Here is a 27,360-nt window from a genome sequence, read left to right as displayed (position 1 = left end):
TTATAAAGATGCATGAAAGATTTAATCGTGGCATTTTAAAATATCATGAAGAAGTCAGGAAGAGAAATGTGGAAAAACAAGAAAGGAAAGAAAATCATTAGTGTAATAAATATATGGATTATTTATGAACTTTGACAGTGGTCACAGCATGGTAGAGAAGCAGTTTATACTAAACCCATTTTTGCACAGTAAAGTAGAATGATAAGCATTTTTTCAAAATTAAAGTGAGTCAGGTTACTATACTTGACTTTTGCAACTTAGTTTGTTTTGCGTATGCTTGACATTCCTTTGTTCTCTGCACAGATAAGTGAAGACACTTGCTTTGCAAATCTAAGAACAAAAATGAAATAACTAGTAACTTGTTGCTATTGGTAAATCAGAATATTTTTCTAACCACATTTATCTTTTCCAAGAGGAAATAATAATGTATATACTCCTCTCCAAACAGTGCTAAAGATACTAATTTCTCCTTCAGTTTCTATAGCATTCCAATGAGTCCTAACAAAAACAGTAGGGTAAGCAAGTCTAAATTTTTGATCAGTGAGAATCTGTTTGGATTTTTTTAGGTCAAATATATTTGATATATAACACTGTAAATTTAAGGTGTACTATATATTCATTTGATACATTGATATACTTTAATATGATTGTCATTGTAATTAGCACCTCCATCATGTTACATAATTATTTCTTTTCATGGTAGGAATAATTAGGTTCTAGTCTCTTAGTAAGTTTGGTGATTATGTAGTTGACCCTTGAGCAATGTGGTGGCTAGGGGTGCCAACCCCCATGTAGCTGAAAATCCACAGATAACTTCTGACTCTCCAAAATCTTTTTTTTTTTTTAAGATTTTATTTATTTATTTCAGAGAGAGCACAGGCCCATGCAGGGGGGTGGGGGGAGGGGCAGAGGAAGAGAGAGACAAGAGAGAGAAGCCCACTCCCCACTGAGGATGGAGCCTGATTGCGGGTGGGGGGGGGGGGGGGGGGCGGGGGGGGGAGTCCCAGGACCTCGAGATCATGACCTGAGCTGAAATCAAGAGTCAGACGCTCAACCAACTGAGCCATCCAGGTGCCCCTCTTGACTACCCAAAAACTTAACAACTAATAGCCTGCTGTTGACCAGAAGCCTTACCGGTAACAGAAGCAGTCAATTAACACATATTTTGTACGTTATATGTATTATATACTGTATTCTTATAATAAAGTAAGCTAGAGAAAAGAAAGTATTTAAGAAAATCATAGGGTAGAGAAAACACATTTACGGTACTGTATTGTAAAAACAATTCATGTGTAAGTAGCCTGCATAATTCAAACCTGCATTGCTCAAGGGTCAACTTCAATATTGTTGTCTATATTCACTATACTGTGAATTAGATTAGTGCATATTTACTACTCATTGCAAGCTTGTACCCTTAAATAACATCGACCTAGCCACTGCCCCCCACCCCGTCCCCTGGTAACCGCGCCCTTTTACTCTCTGTTTTTATGAGCTTGGCTGTTTTAGATTCCACGTATAAGTGATATCATACAGTACTTATCTTTCTCTGTCTGACTTATCTCACTTAGCATAATGCCCTCAAGGTCCATTCCTGTTGTTGTAAATGGCAGGATGTCCTTCTTTCTCATGGCTGAATAATTGGAATTTTTTTTTTTTTTAGATTTTTATGGAACAGTTGAAAGGAAAGGTTGCAACACTGCATATATCTTACACAAAGAGATAAGAGTGTATGTCATCTCGCTAAGTTGTCACGCAATACATATAATTTCCTACCCCCAAAAAACACCTAAATAGAGTAAAACTCTAATTTGGTTGTATCCTCCCAAAGTCATGATAGGAATGTAAATATTCCTGAGAGAAGTTCAAAGATGTAAACACACACACTCCTTTAATTACCTTTACCCCCCCCAGGCACCAATCTCTCTCGCATTCTTCCTGAAGTACTGCAAAAACGTAACTAGGCCCCCGATGGGGTGGGTTCTACCCTCTCCATCTCAATGCAGCATCAGCAGCTGCTCTTTTAGGTTCATCACGGCACAACCATCAGAATAGCAGGAGACAGCGTGAGGCCAGCAGGGAGGCTTGAAGTCCAATGCTGCCTGTCCTATTGCCTGTGGCAAAACATCCAATTATTTCCTGTCTGAAGGCCTGACAGATAGACAGAGTCCTCACAGAATGGAAGTTCATAACTGCATTCCTTGAGTTCAAAGGGAAAAGAGATGAAAATGGAAAAACGTGCCTGGCGGTGAGAGGGAAACATAATGAATGGGAAGGCATTGAAGGAACCGACCAGTCTGTCCCAAGCAACGTTTTCAGTTTTCAGCCAAACTCTATTGAGGATTATAGCTTTTCTTATGACAAAGCCTTCCTCCACCCACGCCTGGCCACACAATGTACTTCTCTGTTAGTATTCTCCATCGCGGCTTTTAAAAAGGGGTTACAGGGGCACCTGGGTGGCTCAGTCGGTTAAGCGTCTGCCTTTGGCTCAGGTCATGATCCCAGGTCCTGGGATCGAGCCCCGCATCGGGCTCCCTGCTCAGCGGGAAGCCTGCTTCTCCCTCTCCCACTCCCCCTGCTTGTGTTCCCTCTCTCGCTGTGGCTCTCTCTCTGTCAAATAAATAAATAAAATCTTTAAAAAAATAAAAATTAAAAAAATTAAAAAAAAATAAAAAGGGGTTACACTTACGTTTACACGTCCCCAAAGACAACTCCAAAGGCAACCCAACTGAGAGCTTGGCGACTTCTGACTTGGATCGTGGTTGCGGTGTCTGTCCCGGGCCCCGGTCTTTCTGGACAGGGTCTTAAGAACTGGAGCGGACCTAAACATAGGACTCCCAGTTCTGGATGGGTATTTGCTTCTCAACTGGCCGTGCCGTGTGTTCTGCAGCACTGGGACTTGCTAACTCCCCTCGATCCTTGTCAGGAGGTGGGCTCCATCTTACTCTGCCGTCCCCGGTTCCCACCAGGCTGGGGCACCGCAGAAAGGCAGCTCACCAAGCAGGCAGACACATCAGGAAAAATAAATACCTCTACCTTTTGTGAAATAAAATTGGTAGCCCTGCACTGTGGGGAGCGCTCTCGGCGATACCAAATGGAATAGCGTGTGGCATTTGGCAGCACACGTGAGACCAAGACCGAGCAGACAGCGCACTGATTCCCGGGACAAAGGAAGAAAAGGCCAGGAACCGTAGGAGCTGCCTTCACTGAGCGCACTAGGCCGGGTCCTCTCAACACATCCCTTGCTTGGAGCTACTGTTCCATGAGCAGCTGTGAGGGAAACCTCTTATCTTTCCATGTGTGAATAAACGAAAACTGTCCTCCAAGGAAGAATGAACTGTCTGCCCTGAGCCAAGCCCAGAATCCTCTTGCTCTTCTGGCAATCTGACAGTCCCTCCCGTACTGCGATCTACGCCACTAGGACATTCTCGGTGGCCCGTTGGAGACGCCACATTACAAGGCAATAATCGTTTGGTTAGTAACTGCTCCAAGCCATGCCGGGCGGCTCTGCGCTTTTCATCTTGAAGCGGATGAAACTAAGTTATTGTTTTGTCTGTGAGAGGGATGTGTTTAAAAAACGGGGTGCGGGGGCGCCTGGGTGGCTCAGTCGTTAAGCATCTGCCTTCGGCTCAGGTCATGATCCCAGGGTCCTGGGATCGAGCCCCACATCGGGCTCCCTGCTCTTCGGGAAGCCTGCTTCTCCCTCCCCCTCTCCCCCTGCTTCTGTTCCCTCTCTCGCTGTGTCTCTCTCAAATAAATAAATAAAATCTTTAAAAAAAAAAAAAAAAACGGGGTGCGTGCCATTCAATAGCGAAAACCAGCACAAACCCAGAGACCCCTCCCCAACCCGACACATACTCTCAGTGGTGAAAAACAGAGACCTGACTTTTTTTTTTTTTTTAAGATTTTATTTATTTGACAGATACACAGCGAGAGAGGGAACACAAGCAGGGGGAGTGGGAGAGGGAGAAGCAGGCTTCCCCCCGAGCAGGGAGCCCGATGCGGGGCTCGATCCCAGGACCCTGGGATCATGACCTGAGCCGAAGGCAGACGCTTAACGACTGAGCCACCCAGGCGCCCCTGGAGACCCGACTCTTGAGAGATCTGTCATAAATCAAATTAAAAACAAGACAACCTCCTAACAACTTTCATTAGCCTTATGAACACCCTCTGCAGCACACATGTAATTTCTCATGAGGGATAAGAACTCGCTGATGAGCCTAACTGACCCTAAGTGTCCCAGCCACGTGGCACCCAACCGGCTGCCCGGAAAGTGGTCGCTGGCGTGGCCCAGATTTGTGCTCGGAGCGTGCTGATAAAGCAATCTCTAGAAATGCTGAAGCTGCAAACGCCTTTACACTTGCCTCCGTTTCCCATTTGTTTTTTCAATGCAGTCAAATGGCACGGTTTGTCCTTGCTTGCCAATTGCCATAGGGTCATACAGAATTTCCAGGGCCATTCTCTTTGAAAAGGAGGAGGATTAGCATAAAAAAAGGATATTCCTGGACGATGCTATTAAAACCATAGTCACGTAAGAATGTAAGTGGTATCCCTGGAGAGTTTTGGCCTCTCGTTCCCAGACAAAAATCAGTGACAGATGATAAATGAACCAGGCAGATTCCAAGACAAAGGTGTGGCTTTCCTTGGGGCTCCGGGACTCAGGTCAAGAAATGCCTTAACACTAGAGCTCCAACCCACCTAGGCCATTACTTCCCTCCCAACAAAAGATGGCAGTTACTGAAACTAAATCACAGTGTCTCCAGGGAAGATTTCTGGGAGAAAGGAGGAGGAGGAGGAGGCCCATAGCTTTTTCTCCTTGAGGCTTATGGTTATGTCAATGAGGTATCTTGTGTGGAAGAGTCTGGCCGATATGAGTTTAAAATGCTTTCTGACTTCTTTTTTTTTTTTTTTTAAAGATTTTATTTATTCATTTGACAGAGAGAGAGACAGCGTGAGAGGGAACACAAGCAGGGGGAGTGGGAGAGGGAGAAGCAGGCTTCCCACTGAGCAGACAGCCCGACGTGGGGCTCGATCCCAGGACCCCAGGATCATGACCTGAGCCGAAGGCAGACGCTTAACGACTGAGCCACCCAGGCGCCCCTGCTTTCTGATTTCTATCATGGCATAAAAGACAAAACAAAATAAAACAAAAACAGACAAACAAAAAGCAGTCCTTCTCGAGAGTGTCCACCCAAGTAGACCCAATTGGAGGAGAATGAACGTATTTCTGAGGCCCAAAACAACTTTGCACGAGCTAGGAATTTCTTTAAAGGCTGTTTTTTATTATTATTTTTAAAAGTTGTGAGAATTTTGCATTCTTCATAATATGTCTGGGAGATACAAACCACTTATAAGATAGACGCTACCAATCTCGTGTTTTTTTCCCTATTTAGGATTTTTTTTAAAAATCAACAGACAAGGCATAATGATTAGATGTTAATGCAGTATGCCAGATAATGTATCTTTCTAAAAATTATCACAGAAATCTTGTTGCAATCAAAACGCTTAGTATCATTTCCTAGTTTTCCCATTTCTCTTGTTCCTAGTGTAATATAAATATTAACGGCTGGCTTCACATTGCTGTACTTCTAGATCACTGACAATGGTTAAAAAAATACTGGGAGTGGGGGTGGAAGTAGAGGAAATGGAAGAGAACAATTCTTGGACTTCCTGGTTTTTCTGTATCTCAAATCACGTAGCAGACCACAACCAATTCAACCAATTTACCATTAGGTTCCCGTGGCAAGCTGGTTTCTATCCCTGACCACAATGCCTCCTGAAGCATTTTGACTAAGAATCATTTCTTTGAGACCTTAAATTTTTACTTGTACTCTTCATGTGAGCGATTTCTCAGAACTCCATCTTATTCCCAGGATACCCTGGTGGGGAGGCCTGGAGAAGTCTCTTCCAGCAAATTACAGACAAAACTACAGCTCAGGTTTTCTTATACACAAGCCACTGGGTCAGATGGTTTCTGGGACGTTACAGGGTTTAAGAGTGGAGTCTCTGGAATCAAATGCCCACACTCACATCCCAGATCTAGGAAAGTGATAAGCAAGTTACTTGACCTCTTTGAGCTTCAGTGTTCTTAGGTATGGATGTTAACAACAGGCCCTAGCCTCAGGGCTATCAGGACAGTTCAATGTGTTAGTTAGCCTAAAGAACTAAGCCCCGTGTACAGCATATAGTTGAATGCTCAAGTGTAAGAGCCTTCTACAGCACTTCATGGTCTTTTTTATAGAATAAGTAGAGTCCTAAAATTTTACGTAAATCAAGTCTTTTTTTAGATGCAGAGGAGAGATTTATAGATCGAGGACTCTTATGAATCTTCCCACAGTGTGAATAAAGATACTTTATCTTTTGTGAAAATCCAGATTTTTTTTTTTTTTACGAGAGAGAGAGCACATGTGCGAACGTGGGGGTGGGGTGGGCAGAGGGAGAGGGGGAGAGAGAATCTTAAGCAGGCTCCACGCCCAGCGCGGAGCCCCACATGAGGCTTCATCTCATGACCCTGAGATCATGACCTGAGGGAAATCAAGAGTCAGATGCTTAACTGAGCCACCCACATGCCCCCAAAAGACAGATTTTTAAATATATGTTTGCCAAAATCAAGCTACATGCCATCAGATTCATTAAATATTCAATGAGCATCTGCAAATGCAACAATATGCTAAGCATCCAGGGATAATGAAAAATGAATGAAATGCAATTCCTTGCTCAGGGAACCCTATATCTGGTAGAGAAGCTAACATAATGATCTCAAACTGAGATTGGTGCTCCAGTAGTGAAGGCTTAGAAAATCAACATAAGCCCCAGAAAAGGAATAACCGGAGCTGCTGGACATCAAAGAAGGAGCTCTGGGGCTCTGGGGTAAGTAGCAATGGATCTGGTGTGTGTGTGTGTGTGTGTGTGTGTGTCTGTGTGTGTGTCTGTGTTAGAAGGGATAGGAAATGCAGGGGAAGGGAAAGAGACCTATGGGAGGAATACTGTCAATAAAAATACCACTGCATGAAGCTCTATGTACGATGTGTTCAGGAAAAGGCACAGACATGGGGAGACTCAGGGATGAGGCTGGAAATGGGGATGGGGAGAAGAGTGAGTGAGCCTTGAGTGCCGCGCTGACAAGTTTCTATAGATAGGAGGGTACAATTAATAATTTTCGAAAAAAGGAAAGAAAGAAATTATAATTATATTCAACAAGATAAGCTTGGCCAGCCTGGCATGAACAGAGACTGGTGAAAGGAGAGAGGGAAACATCAGGAGGCTCTTTCCATAAGAAATAGATACAAAGACATGGGCTGGCAGTGAAATAAAAAAGCCAAACCGAACAAAATGACCTGTGGGCTTGGAGACTATGTGTTTTCTGCTCATCTCATGAGGTTGGATGGAGAAAATCTGTACAGGGAGCTATTTCTGGCCCAAGGAACCCCTGCCACATGCTTGGAATGATTTGGGCAAACTCACCAGGAGGGCAGGGTGGGCTGCCACAGCTCAGCCTCTGCTTGATGGAAGGGAAGTGCTCAGGGTACTGAGAGGGGGCCAAGATGTTCTCTGTTCTTAGACCTCTTAGACAAAGAATAAACTGTGTGCGAGGCCACTGAGGAGGAGGGAGGAAAGGGAGGGGGAGAGGAGTGAGGGGGATGACGGCTAACATTTGCTGAGTGCTTATTTTGTGCCAGGCATCATTCTTTTATGTTATACATATGTGCTTCCATCACCCAAATATGGTAGATAGTAGTATTTTGCCCATTTTATTTTTTTAAAGATTATTTATTTATTTATTTGACAGAGAGAGAAAGCATGAGCAGAGAGGAGGGGCAGAGGGAGAGGGACAAGCAGACTCCCCGCTGAGCAGGGAGCCCGATTCGGGGCTCAATCCCATGACCCTGGGATCATGACCTGAGCCAAGGCAGACGCTTAACTCACTGAGCCACCCAGGTGCCCTATTTTGGCCATTTTAAAGATGGGGCAACGGAGGTATGGAAACATGACCCAATTTGCTCAAAGTTAAGCAATTAATAAACGAGCAGTACAGCAGGAATTTGAAGGTAGAAAGTCTAATTCCAGACTCTGCTGCACTCTTAAGCACAAGTGAAAAATCTCAGCAGAAATGACAGTGTTAATCTCAATGCATGCTGAAGACCAGCCTGTTTTCATTGATCCACAGTGACCGGGGTGGGGTGGGGGGAGGGAGTCTGAGAAGCCAATATCTGGTTCCCATCCAGATTTTTCCAGCAAGTCCTTCAGGGGGTCCAGGAACAACCCTGAACTCCACACATCAAAGGAAGTCCAACTTTCAAAGGCAACTGGGACCCAGTCAATCCTCTTGAAGTATCAGGAAAACAGAAATGACAATTCCTCTAGAGTCCCTGAGAGCAGGCCCTTTCTGGTCAGCATGACTGGAAATGGAACTTAACCATAGGACAAGTCATAAAGAGTTTTAAAGTTGAGAATAATGACCTTCAGTATGAATTCACAGCCCTCCCTCTTCAGTGTCATAAATAAAAGTTAGATATTTTATATTTTAAATGTAGGTATTTTGGCATGACACAGTGTCTGAATTAGCATTGACTTTTTCCCAAAGTTCAAGATATTTTAATGTTATTTTAATGTTTTATATAATTAACCTGTTATTACTTTATATCATGACTATAAAAGGCCAGAAATCAAGAATCAGTACCAAAGCAGCAATCCGAACTGTACTATACAACAATTTTAAATCTTACGATACATTACTTAAATAGATTCTTTGTTTTAATCTTCAAATTCAGGCTTAAAAGTGAACCTGTTCAATCCTAGGATAGCATCGGCTACCTCAGTCAAGTCTCTATGGCCTTATGCGTCCAAATATTAAGGTGAACTTCCTTTGTAAAGAAGGTGCCACCTTAAATTTACATTTTTTCACAGTCTCATATTACACTGACCTCTTTGAACAAGGCAGAACTGTTTGGGGAAGACACTTGAAGTGACTTAAATGAATGCAGTTTTGAATGCTAAAGAGTCCACCTGAGGAAAGCCGTGAAAAGAAGCAAAGAAAACAATGCAGACTTAGTTCACATTCCTCAGGGGACATAGGACCTCACAATTTCTAATGCTGGACATTTTTGGAAACAAGGCTTTCAAAGATCACTTTAAAAAGGGATAATGTTCTATTTTCCAAAAAAATGCATAATCTGAATTTAATCACTAGGGAACATCGAACCAAAAGCATCGAACCAAAAGCAACAGACATTCTACAAATAAATGGCTGGAACTCTTCAAAACTATGTAAGAGACAAAGTAAAACGAGGAACTCTCCCAGATTAAAGCAGAGTGAGGAGTCATGACAACGAAATGCTTGTGACCCTAGCCTGAATCCTAGAAGATAAAAGGGACATTAATGTTTCTTTGGAAGGTAGTATCAGCTTCTTTGGTCTCCTAAACAAACAAAAACCCAGAATTCCCTCAGTTATAGTAAAAACAACCTCTACTAAGCAAACTATGATACTTCTTAAAGACTTTTTTTTTAGCCAGGATATTAGCACACAATCTTGAAAGTCGGTATATGTGTTTAGATCCAAAATGTTTTGTAAGTTTAAAAGTAAAACTTGTGTTTAAGAACATCTTTAAAAACTTATTTTGTTCTTTTTTTTTTTTAAGATTTTATTTATTTATTTGAGAGAGAGTGACAGCATGAGCAGGGTGGAGGGGCAGAGGGAGAGGGAGAAGCAGACTCCCCGCTGAGCAGGGAGCCCGATGCGGGGCTCGATCCCAGGACCCTGGGATCATGACCCAAGTGGAAGGCAGACGCTTAACGGACTGAGCCACCCAGGCACCCCAAAACTTATTTTGTTCTAAAAAAAAACACATTTTCCAAAGTAAGGTTGATATTCTTTACTTTGTCAACTTTGCTGCTTCCTGGCTGTTCCAAGGGTATTTTGAAAGGAAGAGTCCTCACTCAGTAGGAAATATATACGTAATCCTTCTAACTGATGTTGAATCTGAAATATCAACTACAATTATAATACCTGACCAACAGAAGAATAATAATCCCACCTTGTCTGTATCAGGCCTTTTAAAAGCAATGAGATCAAGTGTGTATTTTGCCTGCTTACTGGGAAAACTGGTGTGGCTTACACTTGTTTACAGTGCATTTTACTATCATGACTGTGGATTATAACAGCGCCCAAAAGTACACGAACCAAACATTTAAAACAAAATTGGCATGGGGGACGAACCACTACACATGAACTGCACAATGATTAAAAAGTGTACAGTTCCAGCATATTCACAATTGTTAATGCAATCACATTCCAAGTACTTCCATTCTTGGCAGAGCTTGCAAACATTAATGCCAGAAAACATTATTCTTTTTCAAAACATCAACTCCTTTTTCAAGATTCTGATAGTGTTGAGTCGTAAAATCTCTTGGCACAGGTTTTAATAATTAATTGGTTAATGAAAAAAATCGAGCTGGATACACTAAAACGATTCGGCTATTTCAGCCACACTTGTAATGGTCAGAGCCATCATATATGGGAATTTCAAAGCGGTATTCCACAACATACGGTCCCCACTGCCGCCCTTCAGCGGGCACTTTCGGCCACCCCCGGCAGCCCAGCCAAGTGCCGTGGCTCCCTGGGACCCTGCACTAACACGAGGGCTCTCCCTCTGGAGGCCTCCCACTCTCCCGGGGAACTGGGCAACAGCCCCACAGGAACGCCCACCCTGAGCTGGGTGGGGCGCAGGATGACAAAGCGCTCCTTCCTCCTCCTTTGCAGATGCCTGTGCTCCTTGGGGAGGTTCAAACTGACCACCGGACTATTTTAACTAAGTTAAAATATTGGTCTAGTTCGTGTTTTGGGTCCAAGGAAATCTATTTGTTCTGTATTAACACTTTTTTTTCCAGATTTTTTTTTTTATTTCTTTATTTTTGTGGGGGGGGGAGAGAGAGAGAGAGAGCACAAGCGAGGGGTAAGGGCAGAGGGAGAAGCAGACTCCCTGCTGAGCGGGGAGCTGGATGTGGGGCTGGATCCCAGGACCCTGGGATCATGACCCCGGCGGAAGGCAGATGCTTAACTGACTGAGCCACCCAGGCGTCCCTGTATTAACAACATATTAACTTATGTTTGTGAAAGAAAAAATAGAAAGTAGAGAGAAGATATAACAATACCAGTAGTTAAAACTTCTAAAGTCTCACTTCAAGATTCTGCTGAAGTTATGTTGTCTTATTTTATTGGAAGGTTTTTTCCTTATTGTTATAACATTAGCATATATTCATATTTACCTAACACTATATCATAAGCAGCTTCCCATATTAATAGTCTTTTAAACAAACATGTGTTTAATATGCCAAGTAATTGTAACATGTTTTAGTTAACTGGTTCCACGTCACTGAACTTGTTGATTCACTTTATTAAAAAATCATTTATTCACTGAGTAGATCTACTACATTCAAATCACTGGATTGAATATTATAAGCACATGCATACGAAGAGTGGCTCCTCCCAGAATGCGCTTCAAAACTACAAAAGACACAAACATGTATATGCAACATACACAGCATACGCATGTATACACTTTCTCTAGCTCACCCTAAGCATTTAATTTTTTAAAAATATTCTTACAGGACTAAAATATCCTAATTTTCTTTCCAGATATTTCCTTTATGGCTAATTTCCCTTACCCCTGTCTGCTGGGTTTGTCTTAGCGTGACTGATCAGGAAATCTTTTTTTTTTTTTTTTAAGATTATTTATTTATTTATTTATTTATTTGAGAGAGAGAGAATGAGAGAGAGAGCACATGAGAGGGGGGAGGGCCAGAGGGAGAAGCAGACTCCCCGCCGAGCAGGGAGCCTGATGCGGGACTCGCTCCAGGGACTCCAGGATCATGACCTGAGCCGAAGGCAGTCGCTTAACCAACTGAGCCACCCAGGCGCCCAAAAAATCTTTAACGTAGCCACAAAAGAAACATTCTGAGCATCACTGAATATTTCATCTTAAGAACATCCCTAGCCAAAAATATTAGCTCTACCTGCTAATTTTAGACAAAATTGCTGTATGATATAATATTGGGCTAAGAATGTGTTGTGGTTTTCTTTGAGTTGTGGGACTGGGACAGAGGAGCAGACATCTGGAATCAGAGGTATTTGAACCACAAAGACATGGACACAAATCCTCCTTTCACCCCTCAACTAGCTGTGTGATCTTTGGCATGTTACTCAAAAACAAAAACAAAAAAAAAACCCAACTCACTGTGCTTTAGTTTCCCTATTTGTAGAAAGGAGTTAATAACATTTACCTCCAAGGTGGATATAAGGATTCCAGAAAATCTACGTAAGGGTCAAGCATGTGCCTGGCATTATAACAGACCCTGAATATGTTTATTTCTACAATGAGCACAAATTCTGGTTTTTAAAAGATAAACCTAACTGGTATATAGAAAAAATATAAAGAGAAAAATAATTTAGTTGGCTTTACTGCTACAGGTGAATTGCAATCCATTACTCATTTGATGGGTCTAAGCCTTGAAAATTCGAGAAATCTAGAAATGGTGGAGATCGGTGCCCTGAAGCTGACCACAATCACCTCAGAACCTAGCTCCTAATATGTCGTTAACCCTATGTGTTTCCTCTTTCCCGGATATTCATGAATATACATCGGAGCTGATGAAGTAAACTCACGGTGTGGGAAAGCAACATCCATTCTCCAATCCTGCTTTGCGCTGATCCGCTCCCCTTTCTAGTTCTTCTCACCTCACCTCTGATTTGAGAGAGGTGGCAAGCAACAGAGAGGGCTACTCTCTACTGCTCTGTCAGCAGATGGAAGTAACTGCTCCTCTTCCAGGAAAGTAGACAGTCCCCAGGAGACACCAGTGTGGGAAAGCCATGGCTGGCCCCGCAGCGTTTGCCTCACATCTTACAGGAGGGCTCTGAACTCAATCCTCCCCTCTGAATGTGAATGACATTTCCTGGCTGATGAGGGATTCCCTGAAGAGTGCTTCTACAAATTAATACACACGTGATCACCAGTAAGCATTCCCAGGGGCTTTCAGCATCCCTTGAATTCTCATTTTTCCCATTTGTTTGTTTTTTTATAAAGATTTTATTTATTTATTTGAGAAAGAGAGAGCATGAGTGGGAAGAGGGGCAGAGGGAGAGGGAGAAGCAGGCTCCCCGCTGAGCACAGAGGCCCACTCGGGGCTGATCCCAGGACCCCTGAGATCATGACCTGAGCAGAAGTGAGATGCTTAACCAACTGAGCCACCCAGGTGCCCCTCATCTTTCCCATCTGAATCAAACTGCAGTAAAAAGTTGCAACCAATTATATGAAATCAACTATCTTTATTCTGTCAGAGTAATTCAGCAATCATTAAAATAGACATAATATTCCCAGGGATAAAAAAAATCCTAGGTTTTTTTTTCCATGCAGGCTAGATAAGCATAGACCTCTGAATGGTCTCCAGGCTAGTCGGGGCCTCCACGCTGGGAGGAGGCAGCAGGAGAGAGGAAACACGTCTGCATGCAAAGGTAAAGACAACATTGAAAGATGTGTGTGTTTGAGAAATTGCCTGCAGAGAGCTAGTAGGTAGACAAAACCTGTATCGTTTTGGGAGCCGTATGCATAGAGAATTTCCGTAAACCTCTAACCTCAGAAGAACCTGTATATAAGATTTCGTCTTTGTTTTTGAATTGTCTAAACCTAAGCTGTTTCCTTGGACTTGGGATCACAGGGTCACTGTTCTGGTGATTTCAGACTCCAGTGTGCTAACTGCACACCCCAAAGCACAAAAAAAGCTTGATTTCAAAAGATTATTTTGGAAATTGTCCTCTGCATCTGCTGTTCCCTTACCCAGAAAACTCTGACCTCAGACACATGTACACAGTCCATTCCCTCGAGTCATTCGGGTCTCTGCTCAATGTTCCCGTATTGGAGAAGTTTTCCTGACCATCCCATTTGTAGTAGAAACCGACTCAAAAACAGGCTCTGTACAACCTTAGGCTGCCTTGTTTTTGTTATTCTCGCTCTTCTTTCTCACTACCCCTCATATGATAGATGCATTTGATTTTCCATCTCCCCTCCCCACCAAAGCAAGCTCCATGAAGGAGGAACTTTGTTTTTTCACGCTGTATCCCACAGAGTTCCTGAACACATGATCGCTGTTCAATAAATATCTGTCACATGAATGAATGACTTGTAGATGTTCTAGCCAAGTGCCATACATCTCCAATTCTCTTCCCAGCAAGATACACACTCAAACAAAGCTCCTGAGACACACACACAAGGCTAATGCTAAATCTCCTTAGATGTCTTTGTTGCAGCTTAGGAAGCAAGTGTATCCACGTGAGCTACCCTAGGAGCTTACAAAAAGCAAGCTTCTCTTCTAATCTTCCCAGGCTATAATACTCACCAACACACCACTTGCCCTCCCTCCCAAGCTCCAAATTACTTCATGCTCACAGAAACCTAGACCTCTTTTCTTACCATACTGATCGGAATTGCTGGTGAAGAGAAGGTAGTCAGAAGCACAGGTCTGGGATTCAATATCCAGATCGCCTAACCTCAGAATCAGCTTCTTCCCTTTTGGTACTCTGATGGTCTTTTCACAAACCGTGTGATTGGGGTAAGTCCCTGGATAATTCTTAGATGTCATTGTGCCACTGTCCTGATAGGTCACTATGTGCCCACAGCCATCACCTGGTAAAGAAAAAGAGAATGAAAGAAGTGACATTAATTCTTACTGAGGATTGAGAGAGTCTAGTACAATCTCCAAGTCATGTATGTTATTCCTTCTTTGTAGAGGGAAAAGCTAAGAAGAGGAAGAAGGAGGAGGAGAAGGAGGAGAAGGACAAAGAGGAAGAGGAAGAAGAAGAAGAAGATTAAATTTTATATTATTTCAGGTTATTTCATCTTGTTTCCCAGTTTAATCTTCTGAATATTTTGGACCAAAGTGTTTCATATATTAGAGTGGAAAGCCCTCAGCAAATACTTCATTTAATCATACCACTTTTGCTAATCATCTATTTATCTACCCATGGAAACTTGCACAGTAGGCCCTTGGCAGTCACAGATTTGCTGTTTGTGGTTTCATCTATTAGCAAGCCGATGCCATGCAATAATTTGTGGTGGAGAAAATAATCATACTTACTTCCAAGAGGGTCATTGTATTGTTAAACAGGAGAGCGTGCGGCTGGTGGAGTCTGAGACGTGGGCTGAGAGGAGAGTGACAGCCTGTCATAGCTGGAGGTTTCCAGCGGTTCGACATTCATGTCGCAGTTAATGACAGTCACTGACTGGAAGGTTCCTGATAGACCCAGGATGTGTCATTAGAGAATGCTGAGGGTCTAGTGCACTGAGTGCTTGGCACATACCAGACCTGGTACTGCTGGAGACACAAAAAGGCAGCAATGGTGGCTTCACAGAACTCAGAGCAAAATGGGAGAGAGTCACATGTTCATCTAACTCTAATACTGGGTGCCATGTGCCATATCAGGAGCTTAAAGGGCTGAGGAAGGCAGGAGAGAATCTATTCCAGTGAATTATCACTACTTCACTAAAGTAAGAAATTTCCTTAAGACTTTTCCGAATAGGGAAGTTCATCAATTGACCAACACATTGCTCCAGTAGATTAAAGTGACTGAGTCACTCAAATATCTAATGGCATGCCAACTGGGTGGGTTGCAAGGTAAACGAGCATACACTGCATTCAAATCACAAAATTCCTGTGGCTGGTAAGGCTTCACATAAAAGCAAGAATTTCTGCCCTTAACTGGAGGGAAAGCAGAAATTTGTTGAAGAAGGAATTCTCTGAGTAATAAAACAAGGCCTCTGCATCCCAAAGTCTCCCACAGAGAAGCCCCAATTTGGGCATAGTGGGAATCTAAACCCCAAGGCTGCTTCCTTCCTCCTCCAGCCTCTTCCTGAGCTAGAGCAGGATTGGCCTGGGGCTTTCCTTTGTCCCACTCTTTTCTGACCCTTAGGCTTGCAGCCCAAATGATAGTAGTAAACAAACAAACTAAACAAAACAAAAAATTGGCAGGGGGCAGGGCAGAGAACTCCAGAAGCTACTCCATCTCATTCAGATAAGTCCAAGGAGAGGAATCCACCCATATTCCAGAAACTGTCACAAGATTCCCAGCAGCTCCAGCCAGACTGATGGATGGCGGATGAGAGTTAACTTTACCAAGAATACAGCAGAAATGTAGATGGACACTCAGATAAAATTACTGTGACACCTCCACATCTAGGGAGAAGCTGTGGAATTTATATGGAAGACTACAGAGACCCATAGAAGTTTTTGAGAAGGGAGATAATGAAAGAAGTATTTAAAAAAGGATGATCAACCTGGTTGGCCAATGCTATAGGATCTAGAATGTGGGGAGAATGCAAGTCAGAAGAGCAGTACAAGGGCTAGGAATGGGACAGCTAGAAAGGGAAGGGAAAGAAAATCAGAAATTCACAATAAAAAAAAATCAACAGCTCGGGAAACAACAGGTGTTGGTGAGGATGCGGAGAAAGGGAACCCCCTTACACTGTTGGTGGGAATGCAAGCTGGTGCAGCCACTCTGGAAAACCATATGGAGGTTCCTCAAAAAGTTAAAAATAGAGCTACCCTGGGGTGCCTGGGTGGCTCAGTCAGTTAAGCATCTGACTCTTCATTTCGGCTCAGGTCATGATCTTGGGGTCCTGGGATTGAGCCCCGAGTTGTGCTCCACAATAGGCATGGAGCCTTCTTGGGATTCTCTCTCTCCCTCTGCCCATCCCCCAACTTGCATTCTCTCTCTCTTTCTCTCTCTCTCGGATAAATAAGTAAATCTTAAAACAAAACAAACCAAAAAACCCCAGAACTACCCTACAACCCAGCAACTGCACTTCTAGGTACTTATCCAAAGGATACAAACATAGTGATTCAAAGGGGTACACGCACCCCAATGTTTATAGCAGCAATGTCCACAATAGCCAAACTATGGAAAGAGCCCAGATGTCTATTGAAGGACGAATGGATAAAGATGTATATACAATGGAATATTTCTTAGTTATCAAAAAGAATGAAATCTCGCCATTTTCAGTGACATGGATGGAACTAGAGGGTATTATGCTAAGCAAAATAAGTCAGTCAGAGAAAGACAAATACTATATAATTTCATTCATATGCGGTATTTAAGAAACAAAACAGATGAACATAGGGGAAGGGAAGGAAAAATAAAATGAGGTAAAATCAGAGAGAGATTCTTAACTCTAGGAAACAAACTGAGGGTTGCTGGAGGGGAGGTGGGTGGGAGGATGGGGTAATTGGGTAACTGGCTGATGAGCATTAAGGAGGGCACTTGATGTAATGAGCACTGGGTGTTAGATGCAACTGATAAATCACTAAATTGTACCCCTGAAACTAATGCTAATTAGTTAACTAATGTTAACTAACTTGAATTTAAATAAAATCTAAAAAAACCCAAAATCAACAGACTTGGGTTTTGGTTTAGTCCATGGGGAAGAGAAGAAACAAAAAACCCACTGAGATTCTGAGTCCAGAAATGACTGGAACACTAAGGCTAATATAGATAGAATGAGAAGCTCAGAAAGCAGCAGGTCTGGGGGCAAACGCTGTAAGTTTGGTTAAGGTTGAGGTGACAGCTGTACTTCGTGACATCTCTGGCAGTGAGTACAAAATTGTTGAAAATTAAATGAAAAATATACTAGAGTGAAGCATATGGTGCAGAAGGACATAGTGCACAGGGCTTTGATTTAAAATTTGGATTATTTGCCTGCTTATAAAGGCTTTCATTAAAAAATCCAATTTACAGTTTCTCTTGAAGACTGAAAGACATGGCAACGATACCAGCAGGCGTTCTCATCGGGCTAGTGAGACCGCGGCTGCCCCTTTAAAGGAGAAAAATGCCCTAGCTCCCCACCACATCCAAGCCGCTCATTTCTATGACGTGCCCCACCTTGGGAGGCAATGATTGTGAGCATGCTGACAGGGCAACGCTAGGGTAACCGGCATACAAACAATGATGCAAATAAATATACACATAACCCTCTCTAAGCCACCAAGATACCACCTGCTCAAACATTTAAACACCTCTTTTCTTATTACTATGAAATTCTCTGCTTTAATAAGAGAAGAAAAAGTGAACTCTTTCTGGAAAGCGCAGCTAAATATAAAATGAGGGGTAATTATATGTGAATCAACTCTCATATGATCATTGTATTCTCGATTTTACTTAAGTGACATGTCATGACAAAGGAAAATCCCAGGGTATCATGTTCATTCAACCCTGTAATTGTACTTCTTTCCAATCACTTTTACTCTAAAGCCCAAGAGGAAACTAATTTCACCTGGCAATACCAGCAGACGGGGAGCGGGTCTGTCTTCAACACTCCCATCATTACTTTGCCTGGGGGATCTCTGCCTCCTTGGAAAAAGTTCTCTTTTCCATTAGTTATCAGAATGATACTCCAGGAGTCTTTGTTCTGCCAAAAAAAACCTGAAAGGAACTGCTGGGTCCTAATTTATTAAAAAGCAAGCTGTCATCAGAAGTTTGTAATTTCACCCCTGCCCACGGAAGGAGACTCTTCATGGAGTTTTCTGTGGCAAGTGCTAATAGAATACATTTATTCCATGGTATTAACTACATCAGGAATTTTCACCCTATTGTCCTTCCACAGTCTTGATGAATTCCAAAAACTAGATATAATAATAATACTGTAATAGATACTTGAAAGTTGCTAAGAGTAACTTAAATGTTCTCACCACAAAAAAGAAATGGGGATTATGTGAGGTGATGGAGAGGTTAGCTAACATTACGGTGGTAATAATTTTGCAATATGTATCAGATCAACACCTTGTAGACTTAAACTAATACATCATATGTCAATTATATCTCAATAAAGCTGGAGGAAAAAAAAGGCCTAGAAATATGTCAAAGGGGAGAATGGAGAACTGGGAGGGAAAGAAAATGCCCACTGTACCATGGATTGTATAAGGCAGATGCATGCAAATGATCGACAGTAGGGAAGCAATATTCCCATGACCTCATCCCAACACTCAGGGAGCTTACTCTCATCACCTAACTCCAGTAAAGAATCACTGACAAGGAAGACGACAAGTTATTTAAAAATCTATCATTTCCTGTTCCATTTCTTGTGTATCAATGTCAATTTCCTGGTTGTGATTGGCAAGATGTTATAATTGAGGATAACCAAGTTAAAGGGACACAACACTTCTCTCTCTTATTTCTTGCAACTGTATATAATGGACAGTTATCTCAGAGAAAGTTTAATTAAAAAAATGTGTCAGTCCGGTTAAGTTTGGCTGACAGAGGATGAAAATGAGGAGGCTTTCATTTTCTATTTTATACTTTACTATTTGGATTTGTTATTCTGTATAAACTAGTTAAACTATGCTTAAATATTATCCACATATGCATTGAAAAGGTGTGCATGGAATGAAAACCAATAAAGGGGGCCACGTTTATTCTAAAAATCTCTCTATACCAAATTCATTACCCACATTTCTCATATTTGTCTGAGGAGCATGGGGTATTACGTCTGAAGGCGGCTCCTATACATGCTCCAGTTTACAGATGAGAAAGTACAGTGTATATCAGCTTTCCTTAAGGCTACTTCACTGATGGTGGGGATTTACCAATGGCTCTAGGATTTTTTTTTTTAATTTTTTTTAAGATTTTATTTATTTCACAGAGAGAGACACAGTGAGAGAGGGAACACAAGCAGGGGGAATGGGAGAGGGAGAAGCAGGCTTCCCGCCGAGCACGCAGCCCAACGTGGGACTCGATGCCAGGACCCCGGGATCATGACCTGAACCAAAGGCAGACGCTTAATGACTGAGTCACCCAGGCGCCGCATGGCTCTAGGATTTTAAAAACATTTTTGCCTCTCTTCTTTATTTGATTTTGTAACAAATATTTGTGTTTAATCTTAAAAAAAACAACATCTGAACTGCTGCCTTATCAGACCTCCCTTTGGATGCTTTCATGATATTGTCCTATTAAAATGAACAGTTCCCTAATGAGAGGTAACTGACTCCTGCAATGGTCATAAACAGATGGAAAACCATTGGGTAGAAGGTTGAGAAGAACTTTAAAATGGAAGTACCAGCTGTGTTACCAGCTAACTTACTGATGGATCCTAGCATGACGAAAAGTAAGGTAATCAGTTACTATGTGTCTCCAGGGAGGATAAAATGTGCTCTATGCACCAATACCTATGAATTTTTTTCGCCAAAAAGCAAAACGTGAATCAATAACTGACTCCAAATCTCATCAAGTCTTTAAGTCTAACTTCCAGGTTATAGGAAACGCACAAGTTTATTGACACCACAAGAAAGCCATTAGCTGCATCCCGGCTGGGACATTCTAGGTGCAACTGACTGAATTTCTTCAACAAGGAATTGTATAAAGAGGCATAAAAGAAAGTATTTATTTCAGATTAAAGGAAAATTAAATAAACAGCAACCAAGTGAATTTTGTTTGGATCCTGATTTGAAAAACCAACCTTACAAAACCATTTAAAGAAGGTAAGTGGGGTATTGCTGTCAGAAAAGTATTATTCATTTTATTAGGTGTGATAATGCTATTGAGGTTATGTAGGAAATGTCTTCTTTTAGGGAGGCCTGCTGACATATCTGAGCTGAAATGACATGATGACATGAGGTCTGGGATTTGCCTTAAGATAGGAGAGTAAAAAAAGGGAGGAAGCAGGATAAGAAAAAAGAGACAGGCAGAAGTTGATGGTTGCTGTAGCTATGATGATGAGAGTGTATAGGTTTTTTCATTTTTATTTTATTTATTTATTAAAAGATTTTATTTATTTATTTGACAGAGCAAGAGAGAGAGAGAGAGCACAAGTAGGGGGAGCAGCAGAGGCAGAGGGAGAAGCAGGCTCCCCACTGAGCAGGGAGCCCGATGTGGGGCTCGATCCCAGAACCCTGGGATCATGACCTGAGCTGAAGGCTTAACCCACTGAGCCACCAGGATGCCCCGAGGGTATACAGGTTTTTTAAAAAAACTAAAATGAAAAGAAATGAAGGTCAGTCTTTAGGGCAAAAAAATACAACCTTGGTTTGGAGGATTAAGGTCCACATGGTGTTGGGAGCTGTGATGGGCAGTGAGCCACAGTGATAACGGGGCATGCGGCGGGACCACTAGATTCAACTGCCACCTACTAACGTCAAAGGGGAGGCTGTGGAAATAAGGGGGAAGGAGGAAGCTTTGTTACCGGGAACTTGTCTACTCTTCAAAAGTGGCTACGGTGCAATGTTTATCTTTTTCTTCCTTTGAACTGTAATTTAATTGCCAAAGTGCCAAAGCCCATGATGACTAAACTATGCGTCATTTCCTCTCTCCTTAGGCTGAAAGGTCCTCTCCTCTGCAGAATATGTGAAGGGTGGTCACTCCATGATGGGCCTAAATCCTGGGGTTTGCTTGGAGCCAGAGCTGGTTTGTGAGATTGACCAAATCCCTTCTCAAAACAACTGACAAAAACAAAACTGGATGAAGGTTAGATTGTGGAAAAAGCTGTAAGTACTCAGTATTTTATAGCTCCCCAAGTGATCTCTACACAAAATTTAAATATTTTAACTCTGAACATCTGGCAACAATCTAAATTAGAAAAGGCTGATCAAACCATGGTATCTCCAAGCAATGTGATATTAAGGAAAAGTTAGTCATGTTTTAGAATTCTATTTAATTTATTTTATTTTTTTTTTAAAGATTTTATTTATTTATTTGAGAGAGAGAGAATGAGAGAGAGCACATGAGAGGGGGGAGGGTCAGAGGGAGAAGCAGACTCCCTGCCGAGTAGGGAGCCCGATGTGGGACTCGATCCAGGGACTCCAGGATCATGACCTGAGCCGAAGGCAGTCGCTTAACCAACTGAGCCACCCGGGCGCCCGAATTCTATTTAATTTAAAAACAGAATATTGTGTACACATAGATATAAAGGGAAAATGTTTGAAGCACTATGATGTAGGATTACAAGTGATTTTCATTTTCTTTATACATTTATTTTCTAAATTCTCTGCAATATGAAAACATTATGTATAAATCAGAAAAATAATATAATTAAAAATACCAAATTTACCTAATATTCTCTGTAACATAGGCTACTTTCAGCATTAGCCTTAAAGTAGAAACTGGAAGAAGTCCCTTTAAACTAATATACAGATACTTGTCATTAAAAACTCACTCAACAAATAGCTGGGAACTTAGCATAACGTAGTTCCCACTTAAAGAAGCTCACAGGCAAGAGGAGAGGGGTATGTTAACAAGGAATTCCTGAGGGTAAAGTGACAGGTCCAAAACAGAGTACGGGCTCAATATCTGTTCTCCAAATGCCTGAAAGCATACGTCTCTACGCTTTTAATGTCAGCTGTTCCGGAAGTATGGATATACAAGGTATTTTCTAAAGAAGCTTAAAACAAATCCTAGATGCTTGACTACACACATCAACTGTTTATTTAGTCTACTCTAATTCCACCCACTCTGAAAGGAAAACAATAACTTCCTTAAAAGACTATTTCCCGTTTGATAAGAAATCATGTTCCACTAACAGAAAAGTGAAATTAAGATATACCCGGTATGAACTGAGTTCTGTAATACTACGAAGCACGACTTAGGCTTCAAAAGAACACTTTCAACTGAATTGCACTTGTGGAAAATTGTTTGGATGACATGAAATAAATAGTGCAAAAATTCCTTCAGTTATGAACTAATCCATACAGTAAAACAACAGACTTCAAACTTTTTTTTAAATTATGACCCATAGTTAGAACATAGGTTTTCCATTACAGTCTAAGTAAGTACACATGCATACACATGCAGAAACAGAAAAAAAGTCTAATGTTACAATTCTTTCTATTGTATGTAACACACTGTAAGGTTTCCTATTCCATCCCATTTTTTTAATTGAAAGCATGCTGGTTGCGTCAACTCAATTGATTTGACTGCCTACTGATGGGTCACAACCTGCAGTTTGAGAAAGAGTGCTCTGAAATATCAGAAGAGTGAAACCATTTCTAGAAACATGATTTCATCACAGTTGGATCCTTCCTCTTCTAATATTCAAGTTACAACAGGTCTCAACACATATACGATCATCCACGTGTGGGTGTGAGAAAATTTCTTCCCATGTCTAAGATCAAGTGAGCTCTTGATGACTACAATCTTTTCAACCACGAAGAAGAGCCTGCAATTATTACAGAGTTCTTTGTCTGATGGCAATGTGAACTGATTTCCCAAGGTATTACTAATTTCACTGTCAGTCATACTCTCTCATAAACTTTGCTTTTCTCCCACTGTGCTTAACTTTTTTTACACTGTGTGTTGCCTGAAAAGGAATGGAAGAACCAGGACAGCAGGGTCTGCATGGTTATGTGGGAATAAAACTAGTAAGACATAAGTTATGATGATGAAACTTCAATTATTCAAAATCTTTACTGTTCTCGAAAGGAAAACAGATATTATGCTGATAGAAATTACAGCTATAGACTTGAAGCATGTGACCAAGTTCTGCAAAACTGTTGTAGAATCTCTTTAAACCTTATTGTCACCATGTTTAAAATAGATGCTAACGATATGACTAACAATCCAATGAAGAAGACACTTTTGCCTCAGCAGATGAAAGATATTTGGCAGTAAAATAAAAGGAAACACAAGGTACTTATTGTCAAAAGTCTCTCCATGTAAACTCTCAACACAGTGTTTCCTATAAGCTAAAAGAATCACTTAAATCCATTTGAATGCATGAAAATGAAACAAGTCATTTCAAGGGGTCCTATCTAAAACTCCTTACAAATGTGAGATTGTTTCCATCAGGGTGCAAAGACAAACTGGGCACCTGGGTGGCTCAGTCAGTTAGGCGTCTGCCTTCAGCTCAGGTCATGATCCCAGGGTCCTGGAATCGATCCCACGTCGGGCTCTCTGCTCAGCGGAGAGTCTGCTTTTCCCTCTCCCTCTGCCCCCTCCTCCCCGCTTGTGCTCTCTCTCTCTCAAATAAATAAATGAAAATCTTAAAAAAAAAAAAAAAAAAGACATCCAAAATTATAATGTTCACATAAGAAGCATCATTTATACCTAACGGAAAAAAAAAATCTTAAAGCCTAATTTAATGCTACCCTTTAATGTGCTATAAGTAAAACCATGGTTCTTGCTTCTTGGTCACTCTCCAGTCCTGTGATTCCTAAGGAAAAGTTAAAGATCACTGGCAGAGGTATGGTGGTGGGGAAGAGGGTTTGCGCACCTATTGCTTTTCTAATTTCATAAATTATTTCCGTATACTTGGGAGGTGATAGAGCACAATGGTTATGACACTGGGTTCCTGCCCAGTACTGGCCGTGTGGCCTTAGGTGAGTCCCTTTTTTTTTTTTTAAGATTTTATTTATTTATTTTTTAGAGAGCGAGCGAGAGAGAAACAGCATGAGAGGGGAGAGGGTCAGAGGGAGAAGCAGGCTCCCCACTGAGCCGGGAGCCCGATGCGGGACTCGATCCCAGGACCCTGGGATCACGACCCGAGCCGAAGGCAGACGCTTAACCATCTGAGCCACCCAGGCGCCCCTTAGGTGGGTCCCTTTACCTCTCCAAGCTACAACTCATCATCCATAATATAGAGACAATGGTAGTGCTCAACTCACAGGGTTATCATTAGTATTAAGTGAGATAATGCTAGGAAAGTATTGAGCATAGAGACTAGCACCTCATAAGAATTCAAAATATTTTAACTGCCTTATTTTTACTTAAAACTACTATACATATTAAAGTATCAAGAATATTGTTTTGGATTTGCTGACTTTGTCCAAATTCCCTCACTCATTGGCTCTATGATCATAAGAAATTACCCATTTTGTGTGTATCAGTTTTCCTCATCTTTAAAAAGCCCAACCACAGGGCGCCTGGGTGGCTCAGTCATTAAGCGTCTGCCTTCGGCTCAGGTCATGGTCCCAGGGTCCTGGGATCGAGTCCCACATCGGGTTCCCTGCTCTGCGGGAAGCCTGCTTCTCCCTCTCCCACTGCCCCTGCTTGTGTTCCTGCTCTCGCTATGTCTCTCTCTGTCAAATAAATAAATAAAATCTTAAAAAAAAAAAAAAAAAAAAAGCCCAACCACAGCTGGGCATGGTAAAGACGAATGAGACTCTGTTAGGTGCTGAAAAGTCTATTTTTATTTTATTTTTTTTAAGATTTTATTTATTTATTTGTGAGAGAGAGAATGAGAGACAGAGAGCACGAAAGGGAAGAGGGTCAGTGGGAGAAGCAGACCCCCCCGCTGAGGGACTTGATCCCGGGACTCCAGGATCATGACCTGAGCCAAAGGCAGTCGCTTAACCAACTGAGCCACCCAGGCGCCCAGGTGCTGAAAAGTCTAAATTGCCAGAAACTCTAATTAGAATGCCCCCAGCCCCCAGTATGTATCTAGGGCCCACTACCGGCTAGGTCAGCATCTCCCAAAGTAGGCACTGTGCACTTTTGAGTGTTTGGGAGACTTAAAAGGAAGTCAAGCCCCCATCTCCAAAAAAGATTTGCAAGATAAATAAGCTTGCAGAATTGCACCTTTTTCTTCAACCATAGGGCATCTTGAAGCCCTTGCTTCACGGGTGCTCTCTCAGGAGACACAGGTGGTCATATTCCCAGGGAACCCCTTCCTCAGTGGGCATCTCCTATGTACAGCATTCTGTGGGGCACACGGGCGGGCCAACTCCTGGGCGAGGCTCTCAAAAGTGGGACACACACAGAGATCCCATGATGGGGCTTCGGGGATTAAGGCTCAGATGCAGAGAAGTGGATATTGGCCTTGAGAGTTCTAAGAACAATACTGAAATTATACTATGTGAATCTGATATTCAAATATCTCTTCCCACTGTTGGTAAGTTACAAGTGCTTTGGGAAAATTGATAACAAATTGGATGCATTGTTTCAGAGAAGGTTCTTAATTTCACAGATTAAAAGGGGGAAAAATTTGTTTGTGCAGCAAAACACTTCTAAGACAACTATTTTATCTCTGTCGAATAGATGCTCAGGATAAGGAAGTCAGAGAAAAGCAGCCACTGACCTTTACTAATGTCAGGATGTTGATATAATGTCCAAGCTGCAGTTGCTGGAGGTGAAGATAAATGTGAGAAATCTTTCCTGTCTCTACAACGTGCTATACTTTCTAACCTTGGCTCCATGTTAAATATACATATCGCCAATATTCAGATAAAGTGTAACCGGACATTGACTCCTCCCTCCGGAATGAAAAAAAAAATCCAATATTACCAAGTATAGATAAAGTTAACCTGAGTTTTAGAAGTTAAAACTATCAACGTTTCTCTCTCTCTCTCTCTCTCTCTCTCTCTCACACACACATACACACCTTTTCACTTTCCCAGATATATTTTTCAAAAACTCAGTAAGAACCAAATGTTACTGGGGCGCCTGGGTGGCTCAGATGGTTAGGCGTATGCCTTTGGCTTAGGTCATGATCCCAGGGTCCTGGGATCGAGCCCCGCGTCTGGCTCCTGGCTCAGCGGGGAGCCTGCTTCTCCCTCTCCCTCTGCCTCTCCCCCTGCTTATGCTCTCTCTCTCTCTCTCTGTATCTCTGTGTCTCAAATGAATAAATAAAATCTTAACAACAACAACAACAACTAAATGTTACTGGAATAGGAAAAAAATCATAAAATTGTGAAAATGCTAACATTTAGCATTTACTAAGCATTTATTGTAAAAGGCGACAGATACAGAGTATTTTAAGGGACTTTGTTATCTTATTTAATTTTAAGACGACCCTATTTGACAGGCAATATTAACTTCCTTTTTAAAATTCTGAAGCATTTCATATATACACATACATCCAGATAGACATATATAAAGAGTAGTATCTCAAACATCCAAGAATATACCCCATAGCTCATAAGATAGGCCATTTCCGATACAGCCCAGTCGGAGCCCACCACACCCTTTTTTCATCCCACGTCCTCCTGTTATTACCCCTGTTCTATGTGTGAAGAGATGAGGCTCTGAGAAGCCGGGTAACTCAGCCCAAGTGGCTGAGCTGGCATCTGAAACTCATCTGAACTCCAGAGACCATGGACCTCAATCACAGCGCTTTAAGGCTGTGGTTGCTAATGTCACCCAATGAGGAGGTGAGTAAACTGAGGCAGACAGCACTAAGACTTGCCCAAGCTCATGCTACTGCTGAGCAGCATGACCAGTACTAAAGCCCACATTGATTTTTTTATAGCCCTAATTTTTTTGTCTCAAAATTAACAAGAGGAAAATAGTCATGTTTAATTCAGGGAGTCTTGTAAAACTTACAAGAAATTCCATCATCCTCTCTTTCTAATTATTTAAGCAGGCACTTTTTACCGCACTATTAAGGGGCAGCCTAATGAGA

The 27,360-nt window shown here is 41.9% G+C and overlaps 1 protein-coding gene across 3 annotated transcripts in view; it reads right to left on the bottom strand.

The window, feature by feature from the left end:
* DCBLD1 (discoidin, CUB and LCCL domain containing 1) overlaps positions 1 to 27,360 on the bottom strand; it is a 73,820-nt gene that overhangs the window by 35,157 nt on the left and 11,303 nt on the right. For 2 of the 3 annotated variants that reach the window (XM_034990383.1, XM_034990384.1), the window contains exon 2: positions 14,461 to 14,673. In XM_034990383.1, the coding sequence (XP_034846274.1) occupies positions 14,461 to 14,673 (213 nt within the window). Of the gene's footprint in view, positions 1 to 14,460; positions 15,086 to 27,360 lie in introns of those variants that run through there. The other variant, XR_004676510.1, reaches the window with a different exon arrangement.

The sequence above is a fragment of the Mirounga leonina genome, unplaced genomic scaffold, assembly GCF_011800145.1.
Source record: "Mirounga leonina isolate KUSES-001 unplaced genomic scaffold, KU_Mleo_1.0 Mir_53, whole genome shotgun sequence".
Lineage (NCBI taxonomy): Eukaryota > Metazoa > Chordata > Mammalia > Carnivora > Phocidae > Mirounga > Mirounga leonina.
This window is presented reverse-complemented; position numbering and strand designations above follow the sequence as displayed.